The sequence below is a fragment of the Bombus flavifrons genome, chromosome 13 (assembly GCF_040668555.2).
Source record: "Bombus flavifrons isolate JBK064 chromosome 13, iyBomFlav1_principal, whole genome shotgun sequence".
Lineage (NCBI taxonomy): Eukaryota > Metazoa > Arthropoda > Insecta > Hymenoptera > Apidae > Bombus > Bombus flavifrons.
The window spans coordinates 10002795-10016122 of NC_138454.1; the positions used below are offsets into that span (position 1 = coordinate 10002795).

The 13328-nt window shown below is 30.0% G+C and overlaps 1 protein-coding gene across 1 annotated transcript; it reads right to left on the reverse strand.

Annotated features, from left to right (window-relative positions):
* Positions 1–4193: 4193 nt before the first annotated feature.
* On the reverse strand, positions 4194–6002 carry LOC138186290 (putative GPI-anchor transamidase). Its single transcript, XM_069126018.1, has 4 exons — positions 5717–6002; positions 5038–5643; positions 4624–4734; positions 4194–4554 (listed from the first exon to the last, which is right to left on the reverse strand). Exons 1-4 carry the CDS (start codon positions 5771–5773, stop codon positions 4318–4320), a joined length of 1011 nt encoding a protein of 336 aa, XP_068982119.1. The 5' UTR covers positions 5774–6002; the 3' UTR covers positions 4194–4317.
* Between the last annotated feature and the right edge of the window lie 7326 nt (positions 6003–13328).

Here is a 13328-nt window from a genome sequence, read left to right on the forward strand (position 1 = left end):
CGGTATGTCGAAAAAAAAACAGTTCGTAAAAGAGCGAGGATACGTACAACAGTACAAGATAGACAAAATAAAAAGTGAAATGTTTGTAAGATATCGGCTAAGCCCTGAGGAGTTTCACTTTAAAATAGTAGTACGATGAGGACAATGTAAATGTATGAAAGATCTATTAATTACCTGATCCTAGCCCTTTCCTAATCCTTTCAAAGATACTTCCTCCCCCTCCTCCTTTCGCAGAATCCTTCCTCGGCATCCTTTTCCTCTCTCTCTACGACGAGTGTAAAAAAAATATCATGTAAAATTAACACACCGATTAATATAAATATAAATATAAATATTATAAATAAATGAATAAATATAAATATATATATAAATAAATAAATATATATAAATATATGTATGTATACATGTGTGTATGCGTGTATCTATATATGTATACATATCTACACGTATGTATACACATATATATACATTCTAACAAATGATTGATTGTGAGTCATTTAAATAATTGTTATATGTATTTTCTATATATTATGACAACTAATACAATGATATATATTGAGATGACATTACGGTACTATTAACTAAGTGTAGTTAAACAAAAATTAGGCGGGCGGATGTTCGCGTTACAAGAAAGAGATAGGAAAAGGTTGGATTACTCTAGTCCAATATTTCTATAAATCTCGCTAAATGAAAACAAAAGAAACAAACAAACAAAAAAAAACAGAAAAAATGGCGGAGAAGGCGGGCCAGCGTACTCGCGACGCGAAATATTTAAAAAACAGACAAAAACTAGAAAAAAAAAGAAAACGATAGGAACGAGACACTCGAAGCGATTTCCTTATACCACGGTTGCTGAAAGAAGTGTATCTTTTCATCTGGAGAATCACTAGATACGAATGAGAATTAAGCGAGGGGAAACGCGATAATAAGAAAACGATACGTCGTGGTACCGTTTCGAGTGTGTTCGTTACGTATTGCAAAAAAAAAAGATGAAAAAGAAAAAAAAATAACACTGAGTGAAGAAATCAATGTGGAATTTGCAACAAAAAAAATGTATTTTCTCACTCCCACTGCGAGGTGTATGTTCATCGCTACATCTTATTTGGAACGAAAACCTAAATATTATATTATTATATAAAATTACTATATAATTGTAACGAAAATTGTTTTTCAAACGATGTGGTATTTTTATTGTAGATATTATTATATAACAAATAAAATCATGATTCATTGTATTCGTTGAGTTTTCACTTCTATAAACATCGAAGAATATTTTAAATAATTTAATTTATAAAACGTTTTAAGTCTCTTTTTATTTTAAGCCCTTTTTATAATTACGTGACTGTTGAATTTTTTTCTATTTTATTTACATCTACTTCTATAATTTCAAACTTACGTTCGTATCAGACAAGCAAATCAAGTAACATTTTATACATACATAATATATCCTATAAGAATGTATTTTATATTTCAGTTATTACAATGGACGCAACGATAATTTACCATAAACAACAATATAAATAGATGTTAATACTAACACGAAGGTAACAGATTATTTACAATTCTCAAAACAATATACTAGAATCAATAGAAACATTTCGAACGTTATACCTAGATATTCGATCAACAGATCACATTTTGTGGATAATCACACCAATTAGTATAGATGTTAAATACTAAGTCATCTTTACAATAGAAAGCCTTTGGAACTGCTTTCGAATGTGTACAATAATAAACTTTCTTGCAATTGAATGGATCTCTGAAATATCCTTTTTTCACGCAAATTGGAATCAGTGGAGGGACTGGTTCGGTTGGGAAAGAATTAATTGCAGGATCTTTAGGTGGTTGTTGTCTGCTGTGGTTTAATACGTCCTTCATATCATAAACTCCTATATATTTTCCATTTAACTTAAACGCGAACGATAATGTGAAGACTGCGATGATTAGTATCAACGTCCTCAAGAAATACATCTAAAAACAAAAATAAGTATGCATATAGTAAATTCATAACTTTGTAGATATGATAAAACAGGTGTACCTCGTTGATTTCTATGACCTTGAAGTATGCTGTTAAGATCGTCATTCTGAACAACTGCTCCCTGTACGTGCTACCGTCACTCGGCCTTAGTTTCCTAAATATTCACAAAAAGCTTCAACAGAATTTAGATTATACTCTATTCTGGAGCAAGTGGCCGCATTTTTATAGTGGCCAACGTAAACTTAACTCATTGATGCAAGAGATAACTATTTTTAATATTGCATTAATGAAAAAGAGAAATTAATGCGTTATGAGTTAAGCTAAATTAGTATCCGACCAGGCGGTCGACGATGCCAGCGTGAAATAATTTTCAATGAATCTATTAATATCTGGTCTATTAATATATAGCTGCACTCTATTTTGACCTTCGTTCGATCAAAATAATGTATACAAAATATATACATGCCCCTCTTGTACAACGTAGTTGGTGATAAGCCCGTATGCTCTTAGTCTCTGAATACAGAAGTATTTACGGTAATGTATATTAATAATAATAAATGGTACTTTACCTCAAAATCGAACGAAATAATAATTAAGTCTTGCGTTATCGACCTTCTCGAAGCGGCCAAATGTTGATCTAGCCCAACCTATTATAACTCAAGGATTTATTTTTTTTCATTTATATTGAAGATAATTAGCATCGATGAGTTAAGTTTGGGTTGGTCCATATAAAAGTCGGGCCGCCCACTTCAGAATAGAAAATGTAATCTAAATTCTGTTGAAATTCTTTGTGAATATTTTGAAAACTAAGTCCGAGCGGCGGTAGCATGTATAGGAAAAAGTTATTAAGAATTATGATCTTGACGACATACTTCAAGGTCAATAAAATCGATGAGGTGCACCTGATTAAAAAAAAAAATGAAAATTTATTAGGAAAACACATAGATTTTATTGTGCTGAAACACACACTGAAACGTTCTGTGATGTTATATAAAGAAAGATTATATTCAAAACACTATTCATAGAAGATTTATTAAAAGAAATAATTAATTAATTGCAAACAGCTAAATATTTATATATAAAAAATTAAAGGAATAAACGAAATATTACGATAATATATATAAGGCACTTAGAATCAATAGAATGTTATGGACTATTTCTTGTCGAGATGGGTTGTCGAGTACGAGACGATCGTAAGGATAAACTTAATTATACGTATAATATTTAAAACTATTTTATTTGTATTTACAATAAATGCATTTTTAGAATATTTCGTTTCATGTTTCACCTTTTTTTTTGTCAAAATATTGTTGATGTCGAAAGGATAAATGTGCAATAAAGTTGTTTTCTTCATATTTGATAATTCATAAACTGAAAAACAGAATTCATTGAAAATTTGCGTATATAATATGTAATATACGTCAAGCAATAAATATAATTTAATTTTCACAGATACATTATATTTTCTAACTCTCATAACTTTTAAATGCGGTTTACTAGATATCAAACAAATGTCACTTACGTTCTTTTGATTCTGGGTGCATCATATTATATTAACGATTTACATAAAACGGAGAAAAAGCAAACAATCGAAGTTTACATACAAAATTATGAATAAAAAAATATAAAAATCAAATTTATTTATCTTCAGCATAAATCTTGAAATTTTTTACTTTTATTATCAAATGCAACAGTAAATAGAACGAAAATACTAACTTTAAAAAAAAATCGCAATAGTTGAAAGATTTTAACGATGTTCCAAATACTTTTGTGTACACTTAGATCGATTAAAGTTCTCGTACGATGCTATCAAGCACGTTCTTCTAACTGCCGTTGACAGCGCTGGTACCACATTTATACATACATATGTACATATGTGCGACTTCTATATAGTTGAAGTGTATAATTACACAGATTTCCATTTATCTTGTTCATAGTACATAAAACTAATGTAAATATGTAAAATGTAGTAATATTCGCAAATTTTGGAGTTATCAAATACTTTTCATGGAGAATTATTTTAAATCTTACTCTGAAATTGATATAATAACAGTATGGTACGCCTAGTATCTGCTATCTCTCATGGACTTTTTTCAGAATCACGTACTTTGTTTAATGCTTCTAAGACGATAAGAATATAGTTATAAAGTATAATATAAATGTATGATTTGCTCAATATGCTTGCGATAGTGATACAAAAATGAATCAAAGCATATCAGGAAATACGTTCTTTTATTAACATTACATATTTTATTATTTTACGTTTTTTTTTTTTTTTAACTTAAATATTTAGAAAGCAAACGTCATTTTTTAAAGAAATTCGTATTTATTTCTATCAATCACGTAAATTTGGATACGTCTGGAAATTGTGCGACGTAAGAATACTTCCTTTCTGGCTCGATAGCTTTCGTTTTATTTGTTTTCACGGGTAAAACGTTCATTATATTCGTGGTTAATTCTATAGGCCTTAAAGATCCAAAGAAATCTGTAACTGGTACTTTATCAGGATCCCTTCTAAATAAATCTTTTCTTACTCCAACTGTTGACAAACAATAATGCTTGGGACAAACTCTGAGCTAGAAAGATAAAGATACGTTAGTTTATTCGTGCAGTAAAAATTGCTTTTTATATAATATATAACTTACAAATTCTCCCAAAGTTTTGGAACTAAAAGGTTCTACTTTCTCCAGAAAATCCAATGCATAATACGTGTATCTGTCTATAATGTAAACACCAATGGCAGGATCCAAATGATGCTGTAAAAAGATGGAAGATTTTAATAATATTCAGCTAAAACCATATTAATCCCTTGCCGTACTTTAGCGAGTCAGACTCGCGATGAAGATTTTGGCCCAAACATGAATATCGTGAGTCTGACTCGCGACCAGATACTTTGGCCAAACGTAAACATAACAAGTCGAGCTCGCGGACTGTTTTTTTGCCCGTTCCCATCGTGACTGAATGTTAGTTCCTGTTTACGAGCAACAGCCTGGTCTGTTTTGTCGAACTAAATGGTACAGGAAGGGGTTAATAATTACAAAATAACTTCAATTACTCACAGAAAGCGAATCTTCTCCCACTAAACTAGAAGCAACTGCTAGAATGTTTGGAGAATAAAACTTCTCATACATTGAACTTGCTTGGCAAGTATCAACAATGAACAAAATTTCATGGTATCTTCTTTTCTGCCACATTTGCTCCAATGCATCTCCAAGTTCTTTACTAGTAATTTCTTCGGAATCTTGGAATTTCAAGAATCCATTTCCACCATGACCAGTAAGATAAATCAAAATATTAGATCCTTCGTCTGTTAACAGTTTCTTGGATCTTGGTGTTTCTGGTGCTAACCGCCCAGTTAATAATCTCACAAAAATTTCTACAGTAACTTCATAACCTCTGTAATCTACTTCTACATCATCTCCATAAACATTAATATGTTGCTTAATGTTATTAAAGACAGTAGCTGGACTAGGATTCCTTGGATTGCATGCCATGTCGTCTGCTATCATCAAAATAATTTGAGAATCTGGTATGCCCAAGCGTTTAACGCTCCTATAAATAGATAACACGTTTGCCACATGTCGATAATTAAACCAAAATCTTGAAGTATCGACTAATACTGCCCAGTTATTTGAATGTCCCGTCTTAGCGAAGTTGTCCGGTATCTGTAAAGGTTAGGTTTTCGCATTTGACAATTATACTTTAGAAAATATTATAAAATTAGATTGAAATACGAACCTCCCATGCATAAGTTAAATGAAAAATGCAAAAAGTAATCACAAATTTTAAATACATTTTGATAAAATTTCGTATCACATGAATCAGTATAAAATTTATTATTGCTTTTTATATGCAATAACAATGTGCAATAATCAAATTTTTAAACATAAAATAAAACATGTATCATTTTATTTGACCCGTTTCCATTGTCAATGAGTATTTAATTCTTTCATTACAGTAATCTTTACTACTGTTTACAAACTGTACTAATGAACATAACCTTTGAAATGAATACTAAGCAGTTCAAGAAGGTGTAATATTGTCTACCAGATGTCTACGCAGTCGAAACGATAGGTGCTGCCTCCGTGTCAAGTGAGCAAAATATAATAGTAACGGTTCTCGAACGTTTGAAAATTTGAAGTGACGATAGAAATTTACTTACGTAAAATACAAACGAGATTCAATGTAAATTTAAGGTCGTGTAAAATTAATTATCGACTTCGAAAAGAAGTAGGCTGCTTGCAATATGAAATGATGAAATGATGCTTGCAATATGAATGAATTAAAAGTTATACTCTCCTCAATAAATGAAATCAACAGGTACGAACAAATCTTTTAGTATATCAGCGAAAATGGTTATGTTGTACAGAATGGAATGAATTATCCACATAACATAAATTTAATTCTTTTTACTTCAAATAATCGTACATTCATTATCACTTCCTATTTATGATACAAAAATGGATGTTGTATGCATGATGTAATATAATAATAAATTAATAATGAATTTTTATATATATTATATGTATATATATGCTTAGTAAATAGATGGTATGGATAGTAAGATAGTAATAATTTTATAAAATATATCATTTTATAAACTAATCTAAAATATAATTTTATTAGATACAACATATAAGATAATATAAAATAAATATTAAATACATTCTCCTTAGTAGAATGATTGAAGTAATGACGAGTGGACTTATATTATAATGGTGTGTTTATCATATTTTCTGTATATACATAACCTTTAAATCTCGCTTGTTTTAAACTTTGTTCAAAACTGCCTATTAGAATCGAATGTTCAGAAATTTAGAGTCAGTTTCTAAGAATTCAGAATGTTATTTCTTATGGAGAGAAAAAAAGGTATGATACCATCTTAACATGTCATTAGTGGAATTTTCTCGCACGCATAATTTTATTATACTTTTGCAATCTTTGACGTAATTTACTTTTTTTTCAGTAGTATCGTTGATCTTTTGGTTTTCATACAAAAATCCGCTGAATGATCAATTATTTTCAATTACCCGATAAAATTACATACACGAATAGATTAACTTCAAAATTCAATTCGTATGGAATAATTATAGTAGAATTTTTCAGGAAACTTCCTATTTTTGTCAAAATTAATATAAATAGAATATCGAATGAATATTAAATATGAAAATTGAAAAAGACTGAACTTTTGAACTTTTAAAATATATCATTTATAAAACTTGTGAAATCATCTATGTCCAATGATCTCTACATTTATGAATCAATGTACATATTATGAAACATCTAATGAATGGAAAAGAAAAGAGGAAACACTAGAGGAAATAGAGAAATAATTACAGGAAAGAATGATTGCCACGTTATAATAATTTATTTAAACATTTATACACCTATGATGTTCGACAGTCTTGAAAGTAGTTGCTAACCGATATACACATATACATATATATATGTACATGTATGTATATACATCCACATACATGCATACACACACATATTTATATACACATATATGCGCGGTACATGTATACATAGATCGTTCTCATAAATACATATAGTATGTATACATTATATAAATTCATTTATTTACTCGTTTCATTTATTTATAAGTTAAAACCACTTCGTTACCGTCTAGATAAAGCATTCTCGAAACTTAAGGAATTAATCAATGATTATTAGGCTATTCTGTTTATGTCTGTAGACTTCACGACTGCAGTTTCGATGTTGTATACTCTTTACAGTGATTACTGTCGATTATTTTAGGTACACGGCAGTGCATGGGTTCTATCTTTGAAACATTCTGCATTCCTGACTTCGCGTTCCTCCATTTTTCTACGTCTCGCTGAGCGACAACTTCGTAAGTTTTTAAATTGTTTTTAAATTATTTGGAAGCTAAGATACACTTAATTTAATTTACAGCAGCTTCCTACTTTATCATCTATTGTATTCGTCGGTTTGTCTTGTATTAATTATACAGATTTTATGTAAGTCATGCGATATGCTATATATCGTACACGTGTTGTGGAAAATCATATGGACAATTGCAATTCTTGAACTCAAGCTATAATCGCAGAGATATTAGTAGAAATTGAAGTGTATGTTGTGTGCTTTAAAAGTCGTGCTACTGTAATTTTCTTGTCACCTTTCTTTTTCTCTTTTTCAAATATGAATCCAAGCTTCGTATTTTGAGAGAGAAAGATTTAATTATTCTGGTTTTTCACCGTTTTTTTTCCTTGTTTCTCTCAAAGAAAAAGACATTACTTTGTTTTTCTCTCTTATCTAGTGAAGATTAAACTATTGATATATTTTCTGTTTGTATTATATCACAAGTTTAACGCTATATGTTTCGACGTAAATATGGTATGATATTTTTGTGTCAACTGTATTTTGAAGAGTGTGATTTGAACTAATTTTTTCATGAACACATTAAATATATCATATACTTCCTAACTAAACACGACAATAAATAAACATTTACAAAATAACTTTTTTGTTCCTTTTTTATACATATAAGCGAAGATTATATTTAGATAATACTTTATACCTTGTTTGAGCTTTTCTTTAGGATATTGTACCGCGTGTTTCATAAATGAAAAACAAAAGTAAGTTTCGTTTCTTAAAAGTTTTACTTACTTTCATTGCGTCACTAAAGATACCAATATAAACATTCATTTGTTATACATAACATAACATAACTTATGTCACGAGTTTAGGAAGTATATGATGAAATTGCCATTTTTTCTCAAACACGTTTGAAATTATACTTGGTGTCCGCCTCCATTATATATTTATTGTATAGAAATACCTGCGCCTGTGTTTATGTAAATGATATTTATCTTTTATCTCGGTTAGTGCATAGAATTATTACGAAACGATGTCAGATATTTTAATTATATGCGTTAGTTTCTTACACGAAGTAGGGAAATGGCAACATGTTTAAATCAAGTATCGCAATAAATTAATTGAAAGCACAGTCTTGATGAATACTAACAACGTTATAATTTAATCGAGAATTATAATATTAATCCATACTCCGTTATTAAATAAGTTATTATAGTAACGAATCAAATATAGAATTTATTACAAACGTCTAACTGAAAATGAAGTTCCATAATAATAATATTTAGCGAAAATAAATAGGACATGTAAGTCAAATCTCGAAATTATATAATAACAAGCCAATGCAAGATTTTCTTTCCTAAAAACTCAGAGAAGCACGTCAAACATTTGTATCGAAATTTCATTGATAATTTTCTTCTATCTTTCTCTTCTACTACGTTGTCTCCGACTTGATCAAAAGAGAAACAGTGAATGTAGATAATTATCTGTTAGATAATGTTGTTTTTTAGATTGTCTCTTGCTCGACGTTACCATATATTCTCGTATAATATACTGTTTTCCTCTCGTTTCGATGGTCGCCAGTACTCGAATCAACATCTACCGAACAAAATTTTCGAGCAGACTTTTAAACGCTCAAGAGTTACGAGAGTTAGTTTCAATGAACATCGAAAGAACAATTACGATAGATATTAATGTGACGTGCAATTTTTGGTTCGTACAACGTACTACTGTTAGAATAATCTAAAGCTACTAATAGAATAATTTATATTAAATTTATATATATATATATATATATATATATATATATATATATATACGTTATGTATAATACAGGAACTATATTATCGCATATAATTGCGTTTGCATCTAAAAACGATTTCACCGTTCACAGGTAATAGACACTGTTCTTTAAAGCTAAGTGTCACCAATATCTCGTTCGCGTATCTTTTACTTGTTTGTCGTTTCGGCGTTACCCTATGATTTTATCGAATACACCTTGCTTCTAACAACGATAGACAGGTCTCATCGGATAAAACGTCCATTCCGGTTCACGTAGCCTCGAAATAGACGAATAGAATACATAAGACAAAGGCTGAATAGAAATATCCAATACGAGATTGCTCAAGTGCTCGCGTAAATGTCGAAATGAGCATAAATTTATTGCCATTCGAATTCTGTAATACTATCGCACGCGTCACCCTGCAAGAATGAAATTATCCAGCTGGAGTCTTTATATTCGATGGTTTTCTTGTCTTCGAATTGCAACGCTTCAAATAACATAGATTCTTGTCTTTAAAGTATCGTGTCATATAGATCCTGACGATCACGTTGTTTTGATATTTAATAATTCTTTTGATTGCAACATATTTAGCGCCGTTACGTTTTCTTGTGTTTTCTTAAGTTTGCGGAAACATGAAAGAATTGTTATCAATGTACTTTGTTTCTTAATTGAACCATTTCACGTTCGAATGTCTGTCATATACACACGTATACGTGTGGTTGTACTTCGACAAGATATTATTTGTTTGAAATTTTAGTACATCAGGTCTTTTTCCAAAAATACATTGACAGAAAATCTGTTTCTATTATTAATAATTGGTTTAAAAAGGAAAATTTTCTCTCGGGCCAGAAAAGATTTGGTCCCGAAAAAATTAATTTTATATTAATACATTAAAACGTTAAAAATGTTTTTTTATATTTTATATTTCGAAACGAAATCTAATTTTGTTTAGAACAACGAATAAATAAAAGAATAACACGGATGGACAATTATCTATGATTAAAATTATTGTATAATTATTGTAAAATTATTTTATGCAACTAGAATCGCGAATTTTAAATATCATAATCGAAAAATTATTTGCAGTTGTTTCGAACGAATGAAAATTTCCTGTTTCCGAAACAATAACAGAAAACAAACGACATTTTAACAACATGGTGATCGTTCGAGATGCCAGAGGATCATGTTTCCTTGTATGAATATTTGAGAAATTGTTTCACCCTTTAAGCGACAATTGGCATTATCGCAAAGCAATTCCAATCTTGTATTTTCATGATGCGGGGTGTCGCGACGTTTCCCCCTTTCTTGGAACACTTTTGCGCCTGTCAGGAACGTTAATTGTTTCGTGGGGATAGTAGCTACGGAGCAGTTTGCATTCCGCAAAATCAGTCCCATGGGATAGAATTTAATGAACAAAGAACCGAGTAAGCAAAGTAAAAATGATAGCCTTCAAAAAGAAGAAGGCGACAATACGTAACAATTTAAACAATATATCAAATAGACACGTTTTCTAATAAATAAGTTACAGAGACAAATTGCACAGAATTTTATAAGCTTTTCGTTAAAAATTTTTTCATAAAATAATAACGATCCTTTTTACATACAAATTAAACCATTTTGAAAAATATTAAATAACACAGATAACGTTAACAAATTAAAACATGTTCAATTTCAATATTAATAATACACAATATTAAAAATATAGTCAATTTCTATCACAAAAATAATAAAAAATTCTTCAACAATCTTTACTGGATAATTACAAATTCTATATCTCCCATGCAGTGTTTAATTTTTGTTTAAAAAAAAAAAAAAAACTCGTTTAATTTTAACTAGCCATTCGAAGAAAATCATACGCCAGAATATCGTATCAATAATTTAATCAGGACCATTCTATCATTCTTCGTTAAATTGTCTTATTCATGGATATTTTTCTTCCTCTATATTCCTATTAATTTAATCACATAGTAGCTGATAACTAACCTGGTCATAGTGATGAAAAATGATACACGTAGAACGTTGACAATATCGGAAAAAATGTGAGATACGTAACTATAACCAATAAAACGCAAGCGAATAAGCAGAGAGCTGTTAACGTAAGCGAATAAGCAGAGCTGTTAACGCAAGTCGTAAAACTAACATAAATTAAGTACGAATATTATGGGAATTCTACTGGCGCCAGACTGGAGGCATTGAAACGATTGGAAATGGTGCTGTCTGATATCGAAGATATGGTCTGTCTAATATTGTACATGTATTTAAGAACACGTAACTTAAACGCACGATCGTTAAATGCCATTTCTGAGCACAAAGTGGTTTCTGGTCGATGCGGATAAAATTATTGATACATACACGGTAGTGAAAATGAAACGATATCAATATGGAATTCTAGTTATCATTTAAGAATCAGAAATATCGTATAATATTACGTTGAATGTGGAATGAAATTTTGTCGATTTGACGAAAAGAAAAAAAAATATTATTTAACTCATCGAAGACCAAGAAGCGAGAGAATCTGTAAAATTTTAAAGAAAATTTTTTAACTGCTACGAAATTTGGAAAAATCATACTGTTTTGGTAATTTGTAATCCTTGTTGCGTTTAATATTTGTTTCTTTAGTATAAGAAATGAATGGATGCTAGTGATTGTTAACAAGTGATCCTTGTGAGTTAATCCTGATTCAGCTTGGTCGTTTATTATGATTCCACATAGTATATGCTTGCATCATATAAAATTGAATAATACTGATTCGTTCAGAATTAATCTTCTATCTGAATTTTAAAAGGAAAGGAACATAAACTCGATCAGAATCTTTTAGAAAGTAACTCGCATTTCGAAGTCAGCATTTTCTCTTTACAAAAAATGTAAGCTAAATTTTAAGATGATGGAACTTTCGATTTTAATTTCTCATTTAGAGTAAAGATATCATTTCCTTTTTTCTGGAAAAAATTTTCTCACAATGAATCTTTATCAATTTTATAAAATTATTCCAAGCTTCAACATTGATAATTATATAACCAAAGAGAACAGGCAAACATGCTCAACAAGAACTAATGATAGATCATAAATTCCACAAATTAGAATAAATAATTCCACATAGAAACAATTACAATAAATAAATAAATAAAATCATCAAACATCACCTATGCTCTTTTAGATGAAATTAAAATCTCTGCTATAAAATCCATTAACACATCGCGTACTGTAATTTCATAAATTACCGTCGATCCCATAAGCTTCGTTAAATTTAATTTTACTCTCCGCTTTTCAGTCTTTCTTGCCTCTTTTTGAAAATCTTTTTCATCGTTCCACCGCTCTACTCTATTAACTTCGTAACGGATAAATATTCATGCATACATCATGTCCCCACACCGGTTTTCTATTTTCTTCCTTCCTCTTCAAGGACGCAATTTCAGTGAAAAATTCCCGTAACTTTTCTAATGCTCGCTGTGCGACTACCTGGCGAGTTTTATCACGGACAAATATTTTCTAGCTGAACGTCGCCAGTATACGATACCTGCAATTTCCTTATTGCATTCAGTTTTAACCTCTAAGATTTTATTCAGCCATCGTTGTGCCTGGTTTTCTTCGAATAACGTTTGCGCTCGAAGCTTCAACAGCGTTTACGCGCTTGGACACGATCATATTTTCGTGATTTAATCTTAACCCCTTGCCTCACGATTTATTTACTTTATTTTTGTTCAGTTCACGTTAATTAATAATTATGAAATT